General features: G+C 39.6%; 1 protein-coding gene and 1 long non-coding RNA gene across 2 annotated transcripts; one reads left to right on the top strand and one right to left on the bottom strand.

Moving 5' to 3' along the window:
* Window positions 1-660: 660 nt before the first annotated feature.
* LOC131220789 (uncharacterized) lies at window positions 661-22,740 on the top strand. Its single transcript, XM_058215635.1, has 12 exons — window positions 661-817; window positions 2,054-2,181; window positions 3,154-3,236; window positions 3,503-3,578; window positions 3,770-3,837; window positions 5,595-5,676; window positions 6,978-7,099; window positions 7,198-7,281; window positions 10,872-11,018; window positions 19,910-20,018; window positions 20,275-20,394; window positions 22,319-22,740. The coding sequence occupies exons 2-12, from the start codon at window positions 2,091-2,093 to the stop codon at window positions 22,390-22,392; spliced, it is 1,056 nt and encodes a 351-aa protein (XP_058071618.1). The 5' UTR covers window positions 661-817; window positions 2,054-2,090; the 3' UTR covers window positions 22,393-22,740.
* Window positions 22,573-27,935, bottom strand: LOC131220790 (uncharacterized). The gene is made up of 2 exons (XR_009158827.1): window positions 27,811-27,935; window positions 22,573-22,729 (listed from the first exon to the last, which is right to left on the bottom strand). It is a non-coding gene; the product is annotated as an uncharacterized LOC131220790 (long non-coding RNA).

Raw genomic sequence — 27,935 nt, 5'->3', positions numbered from 1 at the left:
TCGACTCACTTGAGACCAAACAAGTGAGTCAGAGTCACGAAGTCCTTTAATCATGAGCCGGACGCGGTTTGGCTGATGTCGTGCAACTGGCCGGTGGCCAGTGGTCGGTGCTCTGTGGGCCCCACTATGAAGTATATGTTTTATCTATGCCGTTCATCCATTTTTAAAGATTATTTTATTTCTTGATACAAAAAATGAGAGGGATATAAATCTCATGTGGACCACAGAACAGGAAAACAGTAGTGATTGGATATCCACTATTAAAATCCTCCTAAGGCCCACTGTACTGTTTATTTGACATCCAATCTGTTGATTAGGTCATAAAGACTTAGATTAAGGGAAAAAATATAGATCAGCTTGATCCAAAACCTTTATGGGCCCCAAGAAGTTTTTAATGGTGGACACTCAATCAAAACTGTTTCCTGTAATGTGGTCCACTTGAGATTGGCACATATCTTATTTTTGGGCTCATACCATAAAATGATCTATAAAAATAGATGGACGGCATGGATGAAAAATTACATCATGGTGGGGCCCACATAACACCGACCACAACCAATCCGCTCTCTCACTAGCCCGGCGCATAAGATGATCTAGCCGTACATGTCAGGCCCAAGCCCGGCCCACAGGCAAGGCGGATAGATCCAAGCCGGTCGAAAGCCGGATCGGGCCCACCGGCCGCTTCTTCTTCTAAGGCGCAAATCCCGAGCTGTTTCCAAAGGCGGAACAATACGCACCCCGCGCTCTGTAAACCTCGCCGACCCTCGCCTCTTCCTTGCGCCGGCGAGCGTCGCAGCGATCGAAATCCCACTCAACAGTAAGGAAGAAATCTTCTCTCTTTCTTTCTCTCTCTCGGGTTTTCATTTTCTCGCTCGATATCTCCTCAAATTCTCGTTTTCTTCATCTTCTCATCTTCTGTCCATCTCTCTCTGGAAACCCTCCTTTTTTCTATCAGATCGTGAATTAGGGTTTCAAACGAATTAGAATTTCAAAAAGATGCGAATTTCCGCATTGTATTAATCTCAGATCATCAATTAGGGTTTTCATTTTTCTTTCTGTGAATTTCAACTACTTAGAACTAGAAAAGTTGCGAATTTCTGGTCCACCATACACATCGCTGGCATTCACGTCAATCCAGACCGTCCGAGTGGTGGGCCTCTCTTTGGATGGAGCTTAGCCGGAAAAACAGTGCCGACCGGATCATGCCATTCGTCTGATTTTGGCTGTTGAATTTGGACCGCTGGTCACTTTTCTTTTAAAGAATGTGATGGATACCAATTGCAGACGATTAGAAATATCTGATTGGCGCGACTTCTGCATAATGCTCCATCCACAACGGGCCGTACTATCTAGAAGGTCTGGATCGGTTTCTGCATGGCTCGCATTGTGGATGGAGCATATATCACTGAATCTGGACCATCCAATTTAACAATCCCAGCCATCTGATTTTGCCCATTGACTTTGGACCTCTGCATGAATTTGATTTTGTCGGCCATATTACACAGCACTGACCCAATTTGGATGGTCTGCGGATGCATGCCATGTTTACTGTGGCAAACATACAACATAGCCAGCCACTTTTTTGTCATGTGAATTTCCTTCCATTTATTTTTCAATCCAATACCTTCTTTTGCTACAAAAACCCACAATCGCAGGCGGTCCGAACAAACCAAACTATCCAAATATCGTTTTTCCCCAAGCAATGCCAGAGGGAAATAATTCTTGTGTTTTCGTTATCAACATGTTCATAATAGGAAGAACTAGGATCGAAACTTAGTTTCAGTTTAGTGTATCAGTCACCACTTAAACTCGAGTCATATGGTTTCCATATCGCCCTTTATCGGCCGGAAAACTTGGGTCATATGGCTTCTGCATCGTCCTGCATCGGTCCTTTTTTCAGCGGATACAGGGTGATTTAGCTGTACTGTTTATGGATGCAGCTGCCATGTATTGGGCAGTAGTACCATTTTTGGATGATGCTTTAAACTTTGGAGGAGAGTTCTTGTGTGTGCATTCATGTGGGTTTTGTGTAAAATGATTTGTGTTCATGCAGGTTATATAAGGTTATTCTGTTGGGGAGAGTGGTAGAAATGGGTTTGAAGCTGCAAGCTTTAAAGAATCTCGATGCATTTCCACGTGCAGAAGAGCATTTGTTGCAGAAGACACAGTCAGGAGCAGTTGGTGCGTAACGTTTTCCTTTGTTCATTATACACAGGCTTTGAAATTTAATAATGTAGAAAATATAGGTTGAGTGGAAGGAAGTCCTTTGCACATTTGTGAGTATGGATCTGATTCGGCTAAGATCTGCATTTAAACTAGCACTGTCAATGGGCTGGGCAGGGGCCGCACAACATTAAAATTTTTTGAATAGGGCTGACTTAATAGGACCCGCCCAGACGGTTCAAAATCTGGGCCAAAGCCAACCCCAGGCTTAGCCATTGACATTCCTAATTTAAATGAAATTCTGGATCATTTGGAAACCCTAAAATCTCAATTTCGGCTCTCACCTTCTTATTTCAAGTGATGAGTAGTCATGTCTCTATTACAATAACAGCTTTACAAATTTGAAGAGTGCCCTGTATAGCTTATAAGTGTTGACATAAGAGGGAACTTACAATATTCAGCCAAGTTGAGAGGTTTTCTTGCTCAGCCAGTTACTCATCTTTTGGTGATCCAGACTGTTCATTTGATGGGCTCAATGGGCTATGCTCCTTAAACCTTCCTTGTCACTCCATTTTGTCTGATGGGTTGCTCTTTTTCTTGGTACCTGCGGCCCATGTCTAAGGGCAAAGTAGGGGTTATAATTTCTGATGGCACATTTATATGCCTAACCACATGCATGTTTGCAACTGGAACACAAGTCTTTTGTTTGCATTTCAAATTTCAATAGATACTACCATTTCTCAAGTAGTTTCAATTTATTTGCATTTGATGCCCAAAAGCATTAATTGATGCTCCTGCAAAGTGAAAACTATTCACATACAATGGTAACAATACCCAGCACATGCGTTGTTCTATACATGCCAAACTCAATTCTTCTTAAATTACTTAAAAGCATGAAATGTTTAATATGATGTCTGATCATTTTAGCAGTATGGCTTGAGCTAATTCCTTTCTCCCCTTTTCTCTCCTTTTGTTTTGCTACCATTGTAGTCTCTGTCATCGGTCTAGTCATAATGGCCACATTGTTCCTACATGAGCTGAAGTATTTTCTTACAATCGACACTGTACATCAGGTCAGTATCTAACTTAATCATCTTCCTTCACACTTTGAAATTCGCTATGCTCCCTCTCCATTAATCTGTGTTAAAATTCTCTTTACAGTTTCTTTCGGCACACCCCCCACCCCCACAAACGTGCCTCTCTCTCTCTCTCTCTCACACACACACACACACACACACACACACACACACACAGACTGAATGGACTTACATGGTATTGACTAGGAAGCAAGTCTGCTCATTTGAGTTCTCTGACTATGGCTTGCTTATGTTATGGACAGATGTCAGTAGATCTGAAGCGGGGAGAAACACTTCCAATTCATATAAATATGACATTTCCTTCTCTTCCCTGTGATGGTTAGCTCTTCTTCTTCTTCTTCTTCTTTTTTTTTTTGGGAAAGGCGTGACGGTTAGATTTTTATGATGTCGACTGGTTTAATTGAACTTTGGACAGTGATTTCTCTAAGATACTCTACCATTTATGTAACTGTCCGACCTTTCATCGTATGAAATTAAATTTCAGATATATCTGCATGCATGTTTTGCAGTTGTAAGTGTGGATGCCATTGATATGTCAGGCAAACATGAGGTGGACCTGGATACCAACATTTGGAAAGTAAGAACAATTACTTATTCCTTGTTTTAGAGCTCAGTTTTCATTGATTTTAGAAATAAACATATTCTTCCATTTTATGTTCTTCCAGTCTTGTGGAATTAAGATATTTGTTTTCTCCATTTGGAATATTAAATTGGTATCGAATTTGGGTTTTTGAGATTTTTTGCATGCAAACTTTTGTATTTGTGAATGATGAAAAGTGGCGTTGGGTACTATAGCCAAAGTTACTTCTAGTAAGCTTGGCCAGCCTGTTTTTCAACTTTAATTTGAGCTGTAAAATTGTGAGCTTGCTAGCATGAAATTAGACATTGGGTTAAGCAATGCTGTTCCAAACTTTTGGAATGTTCAGAAGATTAAAAATATGAATTATGATAAGAATGAAAAAAATTGCAAATATATCAATAACCAGACCAAAAGAGAAAAGGGATATAAAATTGATAAGATAATATTTCTTTCCCAAGTGCAAAAAAAGTGCTCTCTGATATGGTGATGATCCATTTGCTTATATACAAGAGTTTGCCACGTTATAGATCCATGGTGTCTGGTGATTGTTTGTTCTCTCTACGACATACTAATGACATAAATTTGATTATAGCTGTTGTCTGTAACCCTTCACTTGTTTTCTGCTGGTTCCATCCTTTTATCTTTTTCAATAAGATTCTGCATGTATTCCCTTTTTACATGGAGTTAGAAATGTTTGGACTGAGACTTATTGTGGTTATCATTGTATTTCTCTCTCTCTTTCTGTCTTTTTTCGGTGGTTAAGTTTGGTCAAACCACGGACCTGAACATTGCTGTACGCCTGTACCTGGGTTATTACCACCATTATATGATGGTGAACCCTGGATATCATGATATTTCTCTGTGATCGTCAATTATCTTTGCCAGCTACAGGATGAACAAGCTTTCAAGCAACTTAAAAGAAACTAAATTGTCATAGAAGTTGAATTATTCAGGTATACCTGTATGAGTTTGAGAAGAAATAGATGTGGGAGTTTGGATTCTACCTGTGTTTGCAAATAGAATCCTGTTGGAATGGCAGTCCTTAGATTGTGTTATGTTTCTCTACAAAATTTAGAAACAAATCACTGAAAAAATAGGGCTTCTCAGTTTATATAATTAGCAAGTTGCTTTTATGCTCTATATCTGCTGTTATCAATAGTCTTCAAGAAGGGGAAACAATCTGCCATTAATTACCAACAATTGGTTCACAGATTTGCAGCAGAGATTATAATAAAATGAGCTTAAGATAATGAAACACTGCACGTATTTTTTCCCCTCTTTTGACCGGAACTGCATGCCTACATTTGTTGTGCTATTCTCATGGCCACACATCTAGGAAACATCTTTTGAACTGTATGCACCACAGCCTTCTTTTCTTCATTCTGTTAATTGCCTGTGATCTTCAGCACAGCTTCACTTGAACATTCTTCTCGATCTGCTTGCCTGTGATTGTCATTGCAGTTTGCTTCTAAGTTGTATTCCTTGTGCTAATTTCCTGTGATCTTCACTGCAGTTTCATTCATGTATTCATATTTAATCTCATAATTGCCTGTGGTATTCACATCAGTTTCACTTGAGTACTCTTAATTCTTATCCATTAAAAATAAAATAAAATCTTACTCTTGTTCTTATTATATTTTCCACTTGGTTTAGTACTCATTTGTATGAACCTGAGATGGTATCAAGTGTCACTGATAATCATTTAAACTTCAATCTTTGGGCAATCTGCTAATTGCCTGTGATCTCATCTGCAGCTTCGCTTGAATAAAGATGGCTACATCATTGGCACTGAATACATATCTGATCTTGTTGAAAAGGAGCACACCCACAAGGATGGTAATGTTCTTTCCATGTTTGACTTTAATCATCCGGTTATAAATGTTTAGTGTAGGATTCTAGCTCATCTTATGCTGGTGATTGAGTTTCTCACCTTGTAAACTACAAGCTCTAGCACACATTAATTACGATGCCTCTGCCAGAGGTATCTCTTTGCATGAAATATTGTACGAAGAAACATGTGCAAGAGGATATTAAAGAGACTGTTCTCCAGCAATTTATGAGGAACATTTTATGTTCAGTTGAGCCATTTGTTCATGCCAATAAACTGTTCATGTGGAATGCATGATCCATTGTTGTCATGTGCAATCACATATGCGGATATGTGATCGCATATGGCATTCTTTTCAGAAGGATCACATATGCCATCAATCCAGGATAGTATGCGATTGCATACTTTTTTTGGGATAAGTATGCGATCGCATGTTGTTTTGTTAAATTTTATGTAAATATAATATAAATAATTAAATATATAACTTAATTTATAGATGGTCTAATATTTCAAACACTCAAACTATTATGAAATAAGTAAAAAAAAACCTAATCCAATCACTTGTATTAATTAGGATTAGTTTTTTCAATTTTTTAAGGGTTTTTTTTTTTTTTTTTTACATTTTTTAATTTTTCAAAAGAAGAAGAGCAACATGCTATCACATATGCGAGTATGCAATCTCATATATGAACCGCATTTGCTGGTCGCATATGCAAGTATGTGATCGCATATATGAACAGCATTTGCTGGTCGCATATGCGTTTTGACAACAATGGATGCACCTTCTTGTGACCCAAATGTTCATAGGGCACATCATGAATGGGAAATGCCCCTGAAAACTCTCCGATCAGATGATCATAGCTGTCTGATACTTTCCCCATTGTCTATGGAAAAAATTCTCCATTTGCAACCCATCAATCTGCTGGCTTGGATCATCTGACAGCGAGGTGGTGGGGCATGGTACAACAAGTGATGAGAATCTGAGGCCTACTATGAATGTCTCAGATTTCCAAAGGTGAGCACCACCTGCTACCAATATGGCCTGTATCACCCCATTCACCAATGATACAGCCTGTATTGCTCCTTTATTGGGCTGTTTCAAGTCGATCTGGGTCGATACAGCTGTATCATTCTTGGACGATAGTAGGAACGTACCGGTTTCAGATGATACTTTGACCTTGTTTTCTACTGATTTTTCCTTGTTTCTTAAAAAAAGAAGAAGATATTTCTGTTATATTTCTGCCCTTGGTTAGTGTTTTGTTTTTCAGAGTCTTTTCTTTAAATATGTTATCACAAGTAATTTGATCAGGCGAAGGTAAAGATCACCATGAAGATTCCACCCATAAAATCCTTGGACATGGTTTTAATGAAGAAACTGAAAAAGTGATCAAGAATGTGAAGCAAGCCTTGGCAAATGGCGAAGGATGCCGGGTAGGTCGTAACCGGCTGTTTTATTTGCTTCTTTGCTGTCAATTGGATTTCTCAGACTACGACATGTCTGCTCTAAGTGCATTATTTTTTCTGTACAGGTTTATGGGGTTTTAGATGTGCAAAGGGTTGCTGGAAACTTCCATATTTCAGTTCATGGTTTAAACATCTATGTTGCACAACAGGTAAGCTTTTTCTGAAACCTTTGCTCTCTGCAGGAATATTCTTTCATGCAATTTCTAGAAATGATATGAAGCAGATTAAGCTGATAGCCTCTGATCTGGTGGGGTAATTTGTAATTTCTGGAAGAATGCGAAGGGGAAAACTCTATTCCATGGATTTCCTTGAAATACTCACTATGGATTGGTTCATTTGAGTGTCTACTCAAATGATCGATGTACCATGGACACCTCATTATTCGAAAATTGTGCTCGGACATATTGGACACAAGTGCAAACATGCAAATTCATACAAAGTCGCGCCAATAAATGGCTTGTTCCACATATGCAACAGAAGCCACCTTGTGTATGTGTTGGTATGCTAAAGTCACCACCTTCCTGAGTCTATTGTATGGAAGTGGAGAGCTAAAGAAAGCAAGCTCTTGGATCTCTAAGAGATGGCTAGACTAAATTAAAAAAAGAAAAAGAAATGAAAAAGACGGCTGGACTATGCCTGGTTTGAGTCCCAAAGGAGCTTCTTGATTGAATAAGAACAAACTTCTGTTGCTTTGCAACCTTACATGCACGCTCCCCATGCTTCTTTTGTAAAGATGAGCTGCTGACATTTATCTTTTCATGGTTCCCTGCTTGTCTTTAGTAATACTACAATATCTCAATACCTTTCCAGGTATCTAGATACATATTCATGTATGATGACCTTGATTCCTATCATCATCATCATCATAGCCATTGTTTTAAATATCGACGATATCAGCCGATATATCCCACAATATATCTTGTATCCCACTTGTTGGATACAAAACACACTAGTAGTGCCGATATATCTCACATGTTCGAGCCGGTGAGCATTTTCAATTTCTGATCCCTTTTTTGTTTGTTTGTTGAAATTATGTTAAATCAGTGTCAAATGGTTACAAATCCATTGGTTCTTTATGTTTTGCATGAAAAATCATGGAGTTGGAGTTTTGATCTCGATATCCATTGGTTCTTTATTTTCTCCATTTTTTTTTCCAAAAGTTTCCATCAACCAGCTGTCAATTGACACTAATTTTGAATTATTTAGGACTATTTGATGAAATGATCATCACATACACTCTAATTTCAAAATTTGAGTGTAGGTGGTTCGATTTGGGAAAAATTGGGGAAAATTCGAAATTTCCCCAATGTCTCTCAAATTGTTTGCAATGTTGCATTCCAAACATGAAATCAAGCATGTATAAGGGCTGATCTATTGATTTGTTAAATCCTTGCCAATTTTTGAAAAATAAAAATAATTTTTAATTAAAAATTAATAAAAATTATTAAAATATTAATTTTTTCTTCAAAATTCCCTTCAACCAGCTGTCAATTGAGACTAATTTTGAAGTATTTAGGAGTGGTTGATGAAATGATCATCACATATACTCTAAATATTATGTATTCAATTTGAATATAGTTGCATTAGTTTAGTTAGACAACACATAGCTTAGGACCCTATACAAAGGAAACCTATTATTTGCACTTATTTTTCGAGATGTTATGATTTAAAAGTGTGTGTTGAGGCCTTTTTTAACAATCCGTAAAGTGTCATTGAAAAATTAAACCATTTCCCCAACGTTTCCCAAAAAGGGTGACACATTACTCGATACAAACAATAAATCCCGCGCGATAAATAAGACCTATCTGTATCCCAAGGATGTGATACTTAATGCGATACCGATATTTCGAACACTGATCATAGCCTTGTCCTAGCTATTGGGGCGAGTTTTCACGATTTGCTTGGAAAAATTATGCAGAAAATTGAAGAACATGTATTTAATTTAATGAATCTGAAAATACTTACCATTACCAATCTAGAACTTCAATATTCATCTCCTGCTTGTTAGATGAGCTGGTGGAGACAGTGTGGTGTGATCCAGGGTTCAATCTCTAATAGTGTACCTTTCCAAAAAACTTCAATATTCTCCACTAGGAGTACTCATATATGGTATGTCAATGTCATCATGTTGACACTGACTAAGCTCCAACAACACTATTACATGCCTTGTTTTTGTTAATTTTAATTCGATAGTTGCCTTCGTACTGATATAGTTGATTAAGTACGTCTCTTTTCTTCTTCTACATTATTACAATACTCAAATTAGATTTTGTTCTTGTCTTTTTGGGCCTCTTTTGTTTTTATTCCTTTCAACAATAACTTTATTGTTGGGATAAGGCTTAGAGGATGATGAATAAAATCTTTATTGTTTTCCCAATTTATTTATTAATTATTATTATTATTATTTTTTTGTCATAGTGTGTTTTTTGTTTTTTGTTTTTGTTTTTGATGCATGATTCCTATAAACGTAAATCTAACCAGAGTGCAGCATACCAATTGAGCATGTTGTGCTGCATTCAAATTGGACAAGTGGCAAAGGTGGTCTAATATCTAGACTGCTGATTGGGTGGTCCCAGTGTGGATGGAGCACTTCTTGTATAGTGCACATACTAATATCTAGACGGCTGATTGCATGATCCTACCCATACTATTTGTGGGCCTTTTCCTGTTCAAAGCTCAGATCATTGCCAATATTCTTTTATATTTTCCATTCTTATGTCCCTGACTGGACGGTTAAGATCATCTGATCATTGAGATCTTTTTACTACGAACCATCTCATCAGCAGCAAAGGTGGTAAAGGCCGTTAGGGTAAATCAAACCGGAGTGCAGCGTGCCAATTGAGTATGGTATGATGCATTCAAATTGGACAAGCAGCAATGGAGGTCTAGCATCTGGACTTCTGATTGGGTGTTCCTGCTGTGGATGGAGCACTTTTTGTGAAGTGCCGGATGTTGTGATCCTACCTATCTTGTCTTTGGACCTTTTGCCTCTTCAATGGTCTGATCATTGCCAATATTCTTTTATATTGTCCATTTATATGTTACCGGTCGGACAGTTTAAAGATCATCTGATCAGTGAGACCTTTCTATTATGAACCATCTTGTCACCGGCAAAGGCGGTTAGAGCAAATGTAACCGGAATGCAGCATACCAATTGAGTGTGGTGCCTGCATTCAAACAAGACAAGTTGCAAAGGCAGTCTAATGTCCGGACTACTGATTGGGTGGTCCGGCTGTGGATTGCATGATCCTATCTGTCCTACCGGTGAACCTTTTCCTGTTCAATGCTTTGATCATTGCCAATATTCTTTTTTATTGTCCATTTGAATGTCACTGATTGGACAGTTAAGATAATCTGATCAGTGAGATCTTGCTACTATGAACCATCTGCGGTGAGACCAAATCTGAACTCTTTGTCAGTTGCCACGTGACCAAGTTGATGCAATGCACTGCATAAGAAATTGGTGGGCTGCACTTGGGTAAGATTATAAACACAAGAAAAGGTCTAGTTTCTTCCCCAATGCTTGCGCTGCTGCTTGTCTCTTAGTTTCCTTTAGTAAATATGGTTATCTTCCGGAAAAAAAAAAAAAAAAAAAAAACATGGTAGAGTCTGGTGACACGTTTCCAAAAAAACAAAAAAAGAAAGTAGTCTAGAAACACTGATCTGGTGGGTGAGCATCTGTAGTTCTCTTTTCTTTTTGAAGTGTGCAGTTACCTACTCATTTTATCCTCTTGTGCAGATCTTTGAGGGATCAATTCATGTGAATGTGAGTCACGTGATTCATGATTTATCGTTTGGCCCAAAGTACCCTGGAATTCATAATCCACTTGATGACACTGTACGAATTCTGCACGATACAAGTGGAACATTTAAATACTATATCAAGGTGAGTGGCACGTTTTATTTTTATTTTTATTTTTGGCCTCCTGTAGATGCAATAAGACATTCTCTGCAGTTTTTGTTTACTGTTCGCCATAATGTAAATGAATACTTTAATTTCACAATAAATGACCCATGCTCATAATTGCTTTTTCAAAAAACGAGAGAGATGAACAAGGTGTTCCACTCGAAACCATGAAGAGATCCCTCGACTATAATTTATATAGAGTTTTTTGAATTACAACTACAATACAATTTACTAACTGTACACAGCTAACAGAGGAGACCCATTCATGTTTTACAAACTCAATATGTCATGGACAGCTTGTGCAGTTCTAGTAACCGCAAGAAGCGTGACCTAGGCAAGCCACATGCAACTCCATAAAGCATAACAAACTCATCCTCAATCCTCAATCCTCAATCCTCATCCTTTGTGGTTGCAGTTCGAGATCCATTCTCATCACTCCTTACTATAGGAAAGCTTGAGATTGGCATGGACCACAGTTAGAATGTTTGAGAACCATCCTTATCACTCTTCCTCAACCTGGACGGTGGATGAGAGGACACTCCTAGCTTAGACCGAGGAGCAAAAAAAGAACCATAGAGTAATGGTTTGGTGAAGATGTCGCCCGGCTGGTCTGATGAAGAGATAATGAGTAACCAAAGTGCCTACTGCAACTTTTTCACGGATGAAATGATAATCTCAGTGTGTTTGGTTCGTGCATGAAAAACAGGATTACAAACATATATAAAGCACTAAGTTTGTCACAAAGAAGAGTAGGCGGAGCAAATAGAGAAATGCAATGTCTCGAAGTAAGAAAGTGATCTAGTTCAACAACTCAGCATTTGTAGCTGCTATAGAATGATATTTCAACTTTTGCACTGTTGCAGGCCACAACAGACTGTTTCTTTGCAGACTAAGAAATACAATTGGAGGCCAGAAAAACACGGCAACCCGAAGTGGAGCGTCTAGTAGTTGGGCAGTCAATCCAATGAACATCAGAAAACCCATAGGGATTTAATGTACCATGAGTAAGAAAGTGAACGCCAAAATCTATTGTACCCTTAGGCCTTAACACACCTCAAAATACACTCAATAGTAATTGGCAATTATAGGAGACTCTGTGGCTTGACAAACCTTATTAACTACAATTCGAGGTCAGGTGAAGTCAAAAGTACTGTAGTGCACCAACAATACTGCGATAGGTTGAGGCATCAACTAAATGATCAGTAGAAGGCGAGGTAGAATCTTTCATAGCAATTGGAGTACTAATAGCTGAGCACTCCACCATAGTTGCATGATCTAAGATATCTGTTTCATATTACTCTTGAGAAAGAAAGAGACCACCATAGAAATAATGCAAATTGCCCAAATCTTTTAATAACACTTCATTACTTCCAGTAATGAAAATGTTGTTCACATGAACAAGTAAAATTATGAAATCAGCCTCACCATGTAAGACAAATGTAGAGGAATCAACCCCACTGCAGTAGAATACAAGATTTAACAATACATAGAGAAACGATCAAACCTAGCCAGTAGAGTGCTTTTTTCAACAGATACACATGATTTAGATAGTCTGGGTGAGCAAAATCAGGTGTGATGCAGGACATGAATTTAAATATGATATGCAAGATTTCAGGCTTAGATCATACCAGTTCAGAAACAATCATACAAATTCCACATCCCACATGAAAATCCAAACAGTCAATTAAAGGGGAATCTATGCAGGTCCAGGCCTACACACGTTAGGCTGGATCAATGAAGATTATGAACCAAACAATACTCAAAGGGAAATAGAAATCAATCACACATGCATAAGAATCAGTCCCTAATCCGAGGGATTAAGAAATTCCAATTCGGGGAACCCTAGAGTAAGAAAATTGGCAAAATAACTTAGGGAAAACGTAATCTAGGGCTAGGATTTACGAAAAACAGCTATGAGAGGATAAAAGATGATAAAAACCTGAGCCAAAAGACAATCCCGCGTGTGGACAGCGGGCCTGGGGCGCTCGCACGTGCGCAGGTACCCGGCCGCACGTGCGAGGGGGCGTCGACTGCGGAAAAGCTCGCCTTGGCCCTGGTCGGCTAGGGTTGTGCTCCAAAACCCCGAAGTTTCGGGTCGATCCGAGCTACGGCTTATGCGTGGTGTTCCGCCGAAGTTTCAGCCCGCCTGCGGGCCGAAATCTGGAAACATGCTATAATGGAGAAAACTGATGCAACAAAGGACGAATTCGAAGCACGGATGGTGGTGGAAGATGAAAAAAAAGGAGATGATGGAAGATGGGGGTAAATCGAAATCGATGTGGCTTCGCACCACGGTAGTTAGCCCTTTGAAAAGGGAGGGCTTCGCGCCCACTTTTGAATTCTTTCACAACTCACGAAGAGAGTAGAAAAATAAAGCAGGAATTTTTTTATTAAACTTGAATGAATCAAAAGAACTACAAGGAGTGCATATTTATAGGGAAAATCCTATACCCTCAAAACTCGCACCATGTGCGCAACCTATTATTACCTGGCGATGAAGTAAACTAAATTAAAAATCAAACAAAGAAATCTAAAGTGTTCATGATGTTCTAAATAATAATAATAAGCAAAATCTAAAATATGAAATCAATCCAACGAGTGGGCCACGATCATGAGATCCCATGATGGGCTTTTCTTGACTATTTAGCCCACTTTTCTGAACCAAAACTTGTTTTCTAGCTAGGAGGCCCTTCCTGGACGTCATCATCGAGCCAGATCGATGGTGGGGTCCTCCTTCTGCGTACGTACGTGCGTAGGGGTGGTGGTGGTGTGCGGGTGTGCGTGTGCACGATGTCCTCATCAAGGTGGTTGCTCCATACAGACAATCTCTTTCAAGTACCCATGGAGGAAGGTGTTCTCGACATCTAGTTGATGAATACTTCATTTTAAGACAACAACGAGAGAGAAATAAACGAATTGTAGCAGGCCTAATAACAAGGTTAAACCTTTCATCAAAGTCAATACTTGGTTCCTGTGTGAAACGTTTAGCCACCAACCGAGCTTTAAATCTTTTATTGGAGCCATCCAGTTTAAGGTTAGTTTTGTAGACCCAATGCAAAGCAACAACAGTCATGTTAGAAACATGACGGACAAGAATCTAGGTGCCATTTGGGCGAAGAGCCTGCATTTCTTCTTTCATGTTCGCTACCTGATGAGGACTCTTAAATACATACTTACGAGATTTTGGTTCAACAATATCTAGTATTGTAGAATGAATTAGAAGTTTAGAACAAGTTTGTTTTGACATAATGGATCTGTTCTTAGCTTTCGCTGAATAAGCACATACGTGTTGGTGTTGTCCTGAGTAGAAGTAGGGCATGGTGATGGAGGAACCATGTTGGTAATAGGGATATCCATATTGAGAGAACCTGACAACCCATTAGGGGCATAGATCTCAATGGTTGCACTTTTGATAATGGATCAAAGTCAGCTGCAATACTTGACTAATTAACACCGTCATATGCAACACAAATAATTGACCAATCAAGGGCACATGATGGCTGATCAGGCCTTGGACTTGGGTTTGTTGGGTTTAGTGTCACAACACAATGGACATGCAAGAAGCACGATAAACGATGTAGATACGTCAGGAACACCACTAATCGGGATGGCTATGCTACTAGTAGGGTGTGTTGGGACTGAAATTTTTAGCCATTCATCTAGCTTTGTAAAAGAGGTCATCTCCCACTAAACTTGTTCAGGAGCATAAAGGTTAGCAATTGTAATATAAGGCAAAAGGCTTTCATCAACTACAACATGTTGTGAAATATAAGCGTAAGGATTTTAATCTGCAGTTCTTATTTTCCTAATAGTCTGTGTAGCCTCCTCGGTGGCGCAGGCTATCTGCCCTGTATCTTTCTTTCCTTTTAATACATTATGTGACTTTTCGAAAAAAAAAAAACATGTCGTGAAATATAGACCCTGTTGGTGGGAGGATGCAGACAACGATAGCCCTTGTAAAGAGAACTGTATCCAATGAACACACGTGGATATGACTGACGTCCCAATTTATTAGATGAATGATCTGTGAGATAAGGGAAGCATCTACACCCAAAAACTCTCAATCTTGAATAATTTGGGTGTGGGTCATAAAGGCAAAAATATGGAGTCTCCATATTAAGCACTGAAGAGGGAAGTCGATTTATTTAGATAATCTACGGTGGTAAATGCATCAAGACATAATTCTTGAGGTAAATTGCATGAAGAAGCTCAGTCAATCCAGTTTCAACGATGTGCCTATGGTTTCTTTCGAGTCATGTTAGAAACATGACGGACAAGAATCTAGGTGCCATTTGGGCGAAGAGCCTGCATTTCTTCTTTCATGTTAAACAGGATTACAAACATATATAAAGCACTAAGTTTGTCACAAAGAAGAGTAGGCGGAGCAAATAGAGAAATGCAATGTCTCGAAGTAAGAAAGTGATCTAGTTCAACAACTCAGCATTTGTAGCTGCTATAGAATGATATTTCAACTTTTGCACTGTTGCAGGCCACAACAGACTGTTTCTTTGCAGACTAAGAAATACAATTGGAGGCCAGAAAAACACGGCAACCCGAAGTGGAGCGTCTAGTAGTTGGGCAGTCAATCCAATGAACATCAGAAAACCCATAGGGATTTAATGTACCATGAGTAAGAAAGTGAACGCCAAAATCTATTGTACCCTTAGGCCTTAACACACCTCAAAATACACTCAATAGTAATTGGCAATTATAGGAGACTCTGTGGCTTGACAAACCTTATTAACTACAATTCGAGGTCAGGTGAAGTCAAAAGTACTGTAGTGCACCAACAATACTGCGATAGGTTGAGGCATCAACTAAATGATCAGTAGAAGGCGAGGTAGAATCTTTCATAGCAATTGGAGTACTAATAGCTGAGCACTCCACCATAGTTGCATGATCTAAGATATCTGTTTCATATTACTCTTGAGAAAGAAAGAGACCACCATAGAAATAATGCAAATTGCCCAAATCTTTTAATAACACTTCATTACTTCCAGTAATGAAAATGTTGTTCACATGAACAAGTAAAATTATGAAATCAGCCTCACCATGTAAGACAAATGTAGAGGAATCAACCCCACTGCAGTAGAATACAAGATTTAACAATACATAGAGAAACGATCAAACCTAGCCAGTAGAGTGCTTTTTTCAACAGATACACATGATTTAGATAGTCTGGGTGAGCAAAATCAGGTGTGATGCGGGACATGAATTTAAATATGATATGCAAGATTTCAGGCTTAGATCATACCAGTTCAGAAACAATCATACAAATTCCACATCCCACATGAAAATCCAAACAGTCAATTAAAGGGGAATCTATGCAGGTCCAGGCCTACACACGTTAGGCTGGATCAATGAAGATTATGAACCAAACAATACTCAAAGGGAAATAGAAATCAATCACACATGCATAAGAATCAGTCCCTAATCCGAGGGATTAAGAAATTCCAATTCGGGGAACCCTAGAGTAAGAAAATTGGCAAAATAACTTAGGGAAAACGTAATCTAGGGCTAGGATTTACGAAAAACAGCTATGAGAGGATAAAAGATGATAAAAACCTGAGCCAAAAGACAATCCCGCGTGTGGACAGCGGGCCTGGGGGGCTCGCACGTGCGCAGGTACCCGGCCGCACGTGCGAGGGGGCGTCGACTGCGGAAAAGCTCGCCTTGGCCCTGGTCGGCCAGGGTTGTGCTCCAAAACCCCGAAGTTTCGGGTCGATCCGAGCTACGGCTTATGCGTGGTGTTCCGCCGAAGTTTCAGCCCGCCTGCGGGCCGAAATCTGGAAACATGCTATAATGGAGAAAACTGATGCAACAAAGGACGAATTCGAAGCACGGATGGTGGTGGAAGATGAAAAAAAAGGAGATGATGGAAGATGGGGGTAAATCGAAATCGATGTGGCTTCGCACCACGGTAGTTAGCCCTTTGAAAAGGGAGGGCTTCGCGCCCACTTTTGAATTCTTTCACAACTCACGAAGAGAGTAGAAAAATAAAGCAGGAATTTTTTTATTAAACTTGAATGAATCAAAAGAACTACAAGGAGTGCATATTTATAGGGAAAATCCTATACCCTCAAAACTCGCACCATGTGCGCAACCTATTATTACCTGGCGATGAAGTAAACTAAATTAAAAATCAAACAAAGAAATCTAAAGTGTTCATGATGTTCTAAATAATAATAATAAGCAAAATCTAAAATATGAAATCAATCCGACGAGTGGGCCACGATCATGAGATCCCATGATGGGCTTTTCTTGACTATTTAGCCCACTTTTCTGAACCAAAACTTGTTTTCTAGCTAGGAGGCCCTTCCTGGACGTCATCATCGAGCCAGATCGATGGTGGGGTCCTCCTTCTGCGTACGTACGTGCGTAGGGGTGGTGGTTGTGTGCGGGCGTGCGTGTGCACGATGTCCTCATCAAGAGGGAAGAGAAGCATGATCAATGTGAGTTATAGGAAGACCAACACCCTTACCAACATAAATCATATCTGTACCTTTGAATGCTTCAATATAAGTCAATCGACATGGATCATTAGTTATATGAGAAGAGGCACCATTATCAACATAAACTGCAAGATCCATTGGTTCACTTAAATTCATGGCATCAAGGGCTTGATGCACATCTTCACTCTGATAAGAGAAATCATAGCTGTACCAACACCTTAATGTAGCATGACCTGGTTGGCCACATATCTGACACTCAGTTCAAGTATTGCTTGCCTGTGCTGGACCGATAGATGTGGTTGGGAGCATAGGAGGTGCAATGGACTGCACCTGATTCAAGTTACCTGTAGAATTTTGTCGAGGCATGGGTGGTCGATAGGAATTAGGGCCAGGACCCCTAGGATTGTATGTATTAGGGTTTCCTTGAAACCCGTTGTTATTGTATTGCTGTGGTCCATTATTATTGTAAAATCCAGTTGGAGCAAATCCCAGCCTCATGAGTTGAAATTTGAGTAGAAGCCACAACCACCTCCTCTTCCTCGACCACATCCATGTTGGCCAACAAAGGCTTGCATATGATTTATTGAACCACGGCCATTCATATTACTTTCCTTCATTGCCATATTTTGAAGACACATTTCATGGCCATGCAAAGCAGTGACAAATTCAGATTAGAGAGCAAAAATGTCACGAAAGGGGTATTACTGAGAACCCAAACCAATTGATAAATAGGAGACTTTATCTTCATCTGAAACGGGCTTTCGAATTGCGGCCAAGCTATTACATAAAACTTTTTAAGTTTTAACATAATCGGTAATAAAACAAATACCTTTTCTTGTGTTTTTGAAGTTGTTGACGCAACTGTACCTTGCAGTCTTTATTTACTGTAACAAACACTTCTTTGAGTGCTTGCCAGACATGACGTGTTTTATCTCACCTAACGACCAGGGTTAGGACTTCATCATATTTCCGGTAAGCCAACTCATGAGAAGACGATCTTTATCCAAATTTGAAAATTTGGATTCATCACATCCTCACTGGTTGCATAATGGCTTTTCTAAATCTGATACCACAGTAGCTTTTCTAAATCTTGAATAAAACAAGAGAGAGAAAGGAGCGAGGCTGAGATGTACTAGGTGTTCTGCTCAAAACCATAAATAGAACCCTAGGCTATAACTTATAGAGTTTTGAATTGCAACTACAATATAGTGTACTCAACTAACTGAAGAGACTCATTCATGTTTTACAAACTGAATATGTAGTGGACGGTTTAGGAAACTGCTCATGCTGTTTTAGTAACTGCAGGAAGTGTGACTTAGGTAAGCCACATGTAACTCAATAAAGCATAACCAATGCATCCTCACCCTTTGTGGTGGTGGTTTGAGAACCATCCCCATCACTCCCTACTACTAGGAAAGCTCAAGATTAGCATGGACCATGGTTAGAAGGTTTGAGAACCATCCTCACAGGTCACAGCACAAGTTATGGGTAGAATCTATAGAATGGCCCAACTCTACTGAAGATTGTACAGATTCCAGGTCTTATTAAAATGGTTGGAGTTTGAATCTCCATGCTCTAATTTATCAAAACGAAGAGGAGGAATACCCATTTAATTATCAGTTGGCGAAGAATGAAGATTGATCTCTTTATGGCTTGCTGTGAATGAGTGTTGCTGTCTGCATCATTTTGCGAGTCTTAACCCGTTTCCTTGAACTGACCCATGAAGTTCAGAAAACTAGGAAATAACTGTATCGCCTTTTTTTTTTCCACGCACACATTCCCCAGCCTAGACACACTCACGCCATAGTGGGATTTCACCACCTATGGGTACTCCGTACTCAACCGTTGACCTGGTGTTGAAATAACTGTATCACCTTTATTTTTCCCTAAAAATTAAATTTCCCTTGGCCATTTTAGGGTGGTCAAAGCTTAATATCTACACGCCTTTCTGCCTGGCTTCATGTTATTATTTCAACAATGTTATAATGAATTTGGAAAAGATTCAGTAAGGTAATTATTTGTGATTAGGGAAAAGTTGGATTTTTAAATACAACCAGGGAAAAGGAAAAAAATAATACTGCTTTTCCCTCCTTTTCCAATTTCTTAATATCCATGAATTGGGGTAGAAAAAAATAATCTCCTACTTGTTTTTTCCTTTTTTCCAACTTACATATAGTTCACAAATTATTCAATAGTTTGCAAGTATTCAGGATTTTTATTTCGAAAAATCTTGACTTGGGGTAGAAAAAAATTCAGCTGAATTTTCTAACTGCAGTTTGGAAAAACCATTGTCTCATGTTATCATTGCTTTAAAGAGTGTGCAGGTGTCTGCACCTTGCATCTATTGATGCTATTTCTTGACACGAAGGTCTTCCTTTCTTGGTGTTATTATGCTTAGAATTGTCTTTTGCAATGTAGATTGTTCCGACCGAATACAGATTCCTCACAAAAGAAGTCTTGCCAACAAATCAGTTCTCAGTCACAGAATATTATGTCCCCATGCGTGAAACTGATCGGACGTGGCCAGGTTGGTTTGACACCTTAATCTTCTAGAATTTAATTTGTGGTTCACTATTTACACACATTTTGATTTCTGCCCGCTGTTTCCACTTTTGGCAATACAATGGGACAACTTTGTAATAGTGTATTACCAAATGTAGAAAACAAAGGGTGTATGTATCAATCAGGGTGGGTGCGGATGTCAATTCCATTGAGCTTGTTTCATTCATCTTGTGTCTGGCACTGAACGCCCAACCCCCCCATTCTTTTTTCCTGTGATGCAGCTGTATACTTTTTATACGATCTTTCCCCCATCACTGTGACAATTAAAGAAGAACGTCGCAGTTTTCTGCACTTCATCACTCGGCTTTGTGCAGTACTCGGTGGCACATTTGCCGTTACAGGTTCCTCTCTCTCTCTCTCTCTCTCTCTCTCTTTCTCTCTCTATTGTGAAGTTATTGATGTGGAATTATATAATCCTTGACTGAGGATATGTTTGGTATCATAGGCCCTTTAGTCTGTATGTGTAAGGCCCATGAGTTCGCGAACCAGACAGTTAATCTTATGGGACCCACCATCTACACGTGATGCCAGAAGTATCTGACTGAACTATCCAAGCCCTTTTATCAGTGCCCTGCAAATGGACAGAAAAAAAAAGATCCACGAGCAGTCAACATTCTATGGGAGAAAAGGCCAAAGTCTGGATGGCTAGGGGAAGATTGTTGGGGCATGGTCCATGTCCATCCACATTGGGCCCATAAGATCAACGGTCTGGATGGCGGAACCACCGGTCCCACTTGCATGAGCCAAAGGCCTGAGCTTTCTAATTCTTGGACTGAGGATCATATAATTCCTCTTTATTGATACCTTTATGTGATTGTAGAATGCTGACTTTGCTAGCCCCTCTCTGTGGACTGATTCAGAGTAGTGCCTCATGTCATTGTAATTTGTCAAGAAAGATACAGTCCTGTCAACTCATTAAGTGGGCCACCCATGCACTGAAGCAATGAATGGTCTGAAAAACTTGCCAACCATGCAATGCACGTGCATGGCCTACCTGATTAGCTGACCTGCCTGATTTTCAAGCATCTGAAACAAGAGTCCCACCTGATGCATGTCTCAGATGTGCAGCACACGTTTCTGGGACATGTATCTGCACGTAGAGGTTCTCGTAGGCTTAACAAAGCTTGGAATGATGTTTGTGATGTACACTATGCATGCCAGTATCAGCACTTGAGACTGACACACTACTTGTGGGGAGAAAAAAACCCGGTAGCAATCCACTTTGAAGTCATGGGCCCCACAGTTACTGCATTCTGTTTCAGTAAACTATCATTGGAGGATGATCAGGGAGGCCTTATGATTTTCACAAGCCACTGAGATGGCTGCTCAGTGTTGGCAATGTTAGGAGAACATTGTTCAAGTTGCCATTGACGTTTAGGTTCCTCAAACATCTTGCATTTTGGGAGACGTCCTCCTTGTGTCCTTGGATGTAGGGCCCCTAATGGGAAGTTCACTGATTCAATTGCAGCAGATGCACGTGCACGAATATGCACACATATACACATGCAAAGCTATGTTGTTTTAGTCAATGTTTTAAACCATGAACCAGACCTCAACCCTTTTCTATCGGTGGTATGATCCAAACAGGTTCAAGACCTCCGATGTGTATAGATAAACAAAATAATAATAATTATGAAATTAAGCGCATGTAGCACAGTTGTTTGTGACTTCGACCAACTCATTCAGTTCCGAGTCTAGTTGAGACATGGCCAGGCCGGGTCGGGCTGTGTTGGCCTCTACACATGGACCAGTTGGACTGGACAGCTCAAAAGGTTTCCTGCCGAAAACTGGTTTCTTGGTGAGACGGCTCAAACTCTGTGCTTGCTTCCAGTCCAACCTGGTCCAGCCCTCATCTCTGGTCCAGATTTTATAAGCGCTGGAGTTAGGACAAAACTAGGTAGTATTTTAAAAATTATACAGCTATTCAGACACTGAGAAGTGTTTATGCGCATTGTGGATGGAGCCAGATCGAAGATCAAACTGATTGAGCTATCTTAATTGTCCAGCTGGTGGGTGTAAAATGGATGGTTGGAACTAAAATAGAAAGCTATCCAATTTCTTCGGCAAAATCAGATGATTAGCATCATCTGCTCATCGTGATTTTTTGGGTTGTGCTCCATCCACAATCAATTCAGCTATCCGAATGGTCTGAATTGCCATATGACCAAGCCATGTGCGTGATCCTGATGTACCATTCTCGGATTCTAGCAAGTTCTATTGCTTATCTATTTCTGCCTTACGAAGAGCTGTGTACCCCGTTGACAGGAATGCTGGATCGCTGGATGTATAGGCTTCTTGAGACATTTACGAAGTGGACTTCTAGAAACGTACTCAGGTAGGCGAATAGGAATCGTTTGATTGAAAGCAAGGGGAGTCATGCGGATGGTTCTCTATGCCCAGCAGCTGTCGTGACTTTCCATCAGCAAGGTTGTGGCCTGATGCAATCGCAGTACAAAGGCTTGTGTTTTCTGATGTTTTTCTACTGAGAAAATTCCGTATGGCTCTTGGTTTTGTTGAGAAGTAAAACTCTGCATGCCTAAAAGAGTCATATAGATGGAATGGCATTTCCTTTTTATTATTGGGACCCAATCCAAGTAAAACCCAAAACAGCACTATGGCCCATCAAAACAGGCATTTTCATTTGTTCAATAGGACAATTGTGTAGGTGGGGCCCACCTTTTTATTTTTTTTAGTTTATTTGTTTTCTAGTGGTACCCATCTTTCTTTGGGCTTGTGTCTGCTCCTCTCAGACAATCATAGACATCCAATTGCTAGCTTTCAGGTGGACGCCATCGAATCGTCCACATTTAATAGGGGCTTGATCAGACAGTTTATCTTCATTTGATGTTTGAGATAGATGTTATACTTCATTCACAATGGGCTGTAGATGTGGGTTGTTCAACCATGCAGATTGTGCATGGATTGCTTTTTCAATACACTGTACCAAGCCCAGATGATTGCATTCAGACCCTTTTATCAGAGTAGGTTCGGTCTTGTAAACGTGTGATAGGCTGCTTGTTGTAATTTGTTTGGACCAAAGCTTCAATGTTCATGGAGAGTTGATCTGCACACTGTCTCCCATCATTAAAAGGGGATTGGCAGGAATCTCCCTAGTATTTGCCTGACCCAAAAACTTCCGTGGCCTGTGGATGTTTCAACAGTGGACGTTCAATCCCCATTGTTTCCTATCTTGTGGCCCGCTTGAGTTTTGGATCTGCCACATTTTTTCTGTTTATGTCTTAACATGAGTTGGCAAAACGGAATGACGGTGAGGATTTATCACGAACATCATGGTGGGCCCCACCTGGCTTTGGACCTGAGGAACGGGTTGTAGGCTATCCACGCCTCTCATTAATGGGCCTTTCTGATTGTGCTCTCTAATCAAATGATCCTAATCATCCGACTCCAGCCAAGATGACTCATTCGGACCATTCATCATGAATGAACTCAGCATATCAAATGTAAGGTGGGATAATGTGTCCTGATTATTGGACCGCTCTATAATTTCATGAACGGTTCAGATCTCCGACACACATTCCACGTGCATGGATATTAAACGATTAGATGATAGTATGACCATTGGATCCTCCGAATTACTAATGCAACCATCTGGTTTTAGATTTCTGTAATTTACATCAAACCATCAAGAATAGTGGACCTGATACATTTGTTCTACAACTCTAAAATCACAATATCGGCAGCTATTTAGTGGCCAAAAACCTGGGACCCATGATCAACGACCTGTCAAGAGGAACTTTTGGCGCATGCCCCCTACAAATTAGGGCCCACTGCTTCGGATGGTTTGGATTGCTATAAAAATGGAAACGGACCGGCTGGTGGTTGGTGCTCTGTGGGCCCTACCATGATGTATGTGTTTCATCCATTCCGTTTATCCATTTTTAAAGATCATTTTAGGGCTTAATACCGAAAATGAGAGGGATATAAACAGGTGGACCACACCACAGGAAAATAAAAGTGATTGAATATCCACCATTAAAATCCTCCTAAAGCCCACTGTTCTGTTTATTTGACATCCAATCTGTTGATTAGATCATACATAACCAGATGAGGGGAAAAAACAAAGATCAGTTTGATCCAAAACTTTTATGGCTCCCAAAAAGTTTTTAATGGTTGACGTTCATTCAACACTGTTTCCTGTAAGGTGGTCCACTTGAGATTGGGATATACCTCATTTTTGTCTCATACTATAAAATTATCTAGAAAAATAGATGGCCGTCGTGGATGAAACACATACATCATGGTGAAACACATACATCATGGTGCGCCTACAGAGCACCGACCACTCCGCAATTGGCTAGTGGCAGGGGGAGTAGCCAATCCGTTTCCTATAAAAATATAACATACCACGTGTACAAAGTTCACGTGCATGCATGTTTCGTCGTGATTGATCATTGGTAGAAAATCCTATTATTGCAACCCCCAAAATGGAAATAGATACGGGGAGTGGATTAGGTAAGAGACCCGGGACTCGCCCAAGACGATTCTGCCATTACTGTGAGGCTTAACTTGATGCATGTATTCTCTATCCACACCGTCCATCCTTTTTTCAAGATCATTTTAGGGTATTATTCAAAAAATGGAGTAGATATAATTATCAGGTGGACCATACCATAGGAAACAGTGGTGATTGAACTCCCTACCATTAAAAACTTATTAGGGAGCACCTTAATGTTTCAGCAGTGTTTATATGCCATGCAATGTGTATATAAGGTCACATAAGCCTAGATGAAGGGAAATAACAAATATCAGCTTGATCCAAAACTTGTGACTTATTAACAGTAGATCACCACTATTTCCTGTGGTATGGTCCACCTAATAATTGGATCTACTTCATTTTTTTGATAATACACTAAAATAATCTAGAAAACCGGATGAACGGTGTAGATATTTATAATACATACGTCAAGGTGGGCCCCACTAAGGGCCACACCATCTTGGGAGCGGATTAAATACTGATAACGCTACTGAAGTGACATAGTGAAATTGGATTGATTGAATGCCAAGAGTCCGTCACCTTATCGTTAATGTTCTTTCCGTTAGCTCTGCTTACTGAAATGACGTAGTGAAATAGGCTTGATTGAATACCAAGAGTCCGTTGCCTTATCTTTAATGCTCTTTCCGTTAGGACTCTGCCATAAGGCTCTCCGTTTGGCAGTGCACGCACTCGACCATAGAATAGTAAATGCCTTTCAAGTCATTTTTTTTCTTGCCCCCTTACTGACTACGTTCTGTGGGCCCTATCCTGATGTATGTGTTGTATCCACACCATCCATCCACTTGGAGATATCATTTTAGGAAGTGAACCAAAGAATTAAGCGGATCCAAAGTTCAAGTGGACCCCACCACGGAAAACAGTGGGACAGTGACGGCAACCGTTGAAATCTTCCAAGGCTGCCATGATGTTTATTTGAGATCTAACTTTTTTACAAGTTAAAAAGACATGGAATAAGGTAAAACATAAATATTAGCTTGGTCGAAAGCTTTTATGGTCTAGAGAGATTTTAATGATAAGCGTTCAATCCCTATTATTTTATGTGGTGGGGTGCACTTGAAATTTGGATCTTTCTCACTCTTTTGATTATGTCCTAAGATGACCTTGCGAAATGGATGGGCGGTGTGGATACAATACGTACATCATGGTGTAACGGAAAGGGCATTTAGGGTAACGTGGTCGAGTGCGTACACGGCCAAACGGAGAGAGAAGCATAACAGAGTTCTAACGGAGAGCATTAATGGTGAGGCTACCTACTTCTACTCTTGGCGTTTCAACCAATCCTATTTTACCACGTCCTAATGAAGTGTTCCACTTCCCACCGTCTTAAGGGCATAATCCGCGTTTTGTCGGATAGCATTCCAATCATGACGGATGTGGGCACATGGGATACGTTTTATTTTTTACTTTCGGTCGCATGTCCTGAAATAAAGATGGCACTCAGCGTTCTTCATCCGAAAAGAATGTCAAAAATTCCAACATGGGATTGTCGAAAATTCAAATGGGGCATTGGATTGCAAAGCACGTTAAGTAGTGTTGTCGGTGGGGTCACCCTATGTGTTGGGTGGTATATCCATGCCGTCCATCAATTTTTTAAATTCATTTTAGGACGTATTTCCAAAAATGAAGTATATCTAAATTTCAAATGGCCACATGACATGAAACAATACAGATTGAACGTTCTTAGGGTCCAAAATAATATTTATTTGCCATCCAACCTTTTTTATAAGGTCTCACGGACCTTGATGAAGGGAAAATGCTTGATCCAAAACTTTTCTAGCCCTAAGAAGTTTTTAATGGATGAAATTCATTCACCAATGTTCCCTGTGGTATGGTTTGCTTCATTTTTTGTAACATAAAAACCGATGATTGGTATGGAGATACAACACATGACTTTTGAACCTCCAGGGTGGGAACGGGCTGGAGATTTGAGCGGCCACTATGATGTATGGATCTTATCCATACCGTCCATTCATTTTTTCCTATCATTTTCAGGTATAAAAATGAGGCAGATACAAGGCTCAAGTGGACCACACCACAGGAAGCAGACGCGATAATGATTCTCACCGTTGAAACTTTTCTAGGGCCCACGGTGATGTTTCTTTTCCATAAAACCCATTCATAAAGTTACATATACCTGTACGAAGAAAAAGAAAAAAAAATACAAATATTAGATCCATCCAAAACTTCTATGGTCCCCAAGTAGTTTTCAACCATAAGAGTTTAATCCCCATTTTGTAGTCCACTTGAGCCTTGGATCTGCCTCATTTTTGGACTTGTACATTAAAATGATAGGAAAAAAAATTGGATGGATGGTGTGGATAAGACCAATACATCACAGTGTCCGCTCAAATCTCCAGCTAGGATGAGGCATCTATAAAAAGCTACGTAGAATATTCCTCCTCCCATTGCGAATGGTGCATATCTCTAAAATTACATTGATCAAATAATCCAAATCATATGACTGGTCCTAATTCTAATGTAAAAATAAATAAATAAAACAATCATCATTATCTTTCAAGTGTTAACTGTTAGATTTTTCTTGATCTAAAATTTACTAGTTTGCATCAGATGTTTGGACGTTCAGGATTGCCTCAAAAACTATGCCATTGTTATGATTTGATAATCAACATTGCTTTTTTTTTTTTTTTTTTAAACGGTGCAAAACTAATATAATAAAGTCCTTGAATCGGGAAACTGATAAATACACCCACCTTATTTCATTATAGGTACAAAAGCGTACTATTTCGGCACACAAAATGAGCATAGTTGGTAACCATATAAAAAGGAAGTTACTGATACTCTGGAAGTCTGTGATGCTTGATATTCAGGCACTCGTAAAATGTACACGTGGAATATGTTAAGTAGAAATAAACCGTCCAAATTACGTAAATTTCAGTTGATAGCTTGTAAGTTTAGAATAAAATAAAATGAAGAATTGTAAAATCTGATTTTATGGACATATTTTAATTAAATTTGGACCGTTGGGTATATTCCGTTACATCCATCCATTAGTCTTCCATCAATCTTCTTGTTAACCACGCAAATTTCGTTCATGTCCTGACAAACTGCTAGCTTGGTTTTGTTGACAAGGAAAACTCTGCATGCCTAAAAGAATCATATTGATGGAATGGCATTTCCTTTTTATTATTGGGACCCAATTAATCCAAGTAAAACCCAAAACAGCACTATGGCCCATCAAAACTAGCATTTTCATATAGGACAATTTGTAGGTGGGGCCCACCTTTTTATTTTATTTTTATTTTTTTAGTTTATTTGTTTTCTAGTGGTTCCCATCTTGGGTTGAGGCCTGTGTCTGCTCCTCTCAGACAATCATAGACATCCAATTGCTAGCTTTCAGGTGGACGC

Source organism: Magnolia sinica, chromosome 12, assembly GCF_029962835.1.
Source record: "Magnolia sinica isolate HGM2019 chromosome 12, MsV1, whole genome shotgun sequence".
Classification (NCBI taxonomy): Eukaryota; Viridiplantae; Streptophyta; class Magnoliopsida; order Magnoliales; family Magnoliaceae; genus Magnolia; species Magnolia sinica.
This window is presented reverse-complemented; position numbering and strand designations above follow the sequence as displayed.

Excerpts from the sequence above, each read along its gene's own strand:
- LOC131220789 (XM_058215635.1), top strand. The coding sequence starts at position 2,091 with ATGGGTTTGAAGCTGCAAGCTTTAAAGAATCTCGATGCATTTCCACGT. Across the intron at positions 5,677-6,977 it reads GGAGCACACCCACAAGGATG|GCGAAGGTAAAGATCACCAT; the intron begins GTAATGTTCTTT and ends TAATTTGATCAG. Across the intron at positions 20,019-20,274 it reads AACTGATCGGACGTGGCCAG|CTGTATACTTTTTATACGAT; the intron begins GTTGGTTTGACA and ends CCTGTGATGCAG.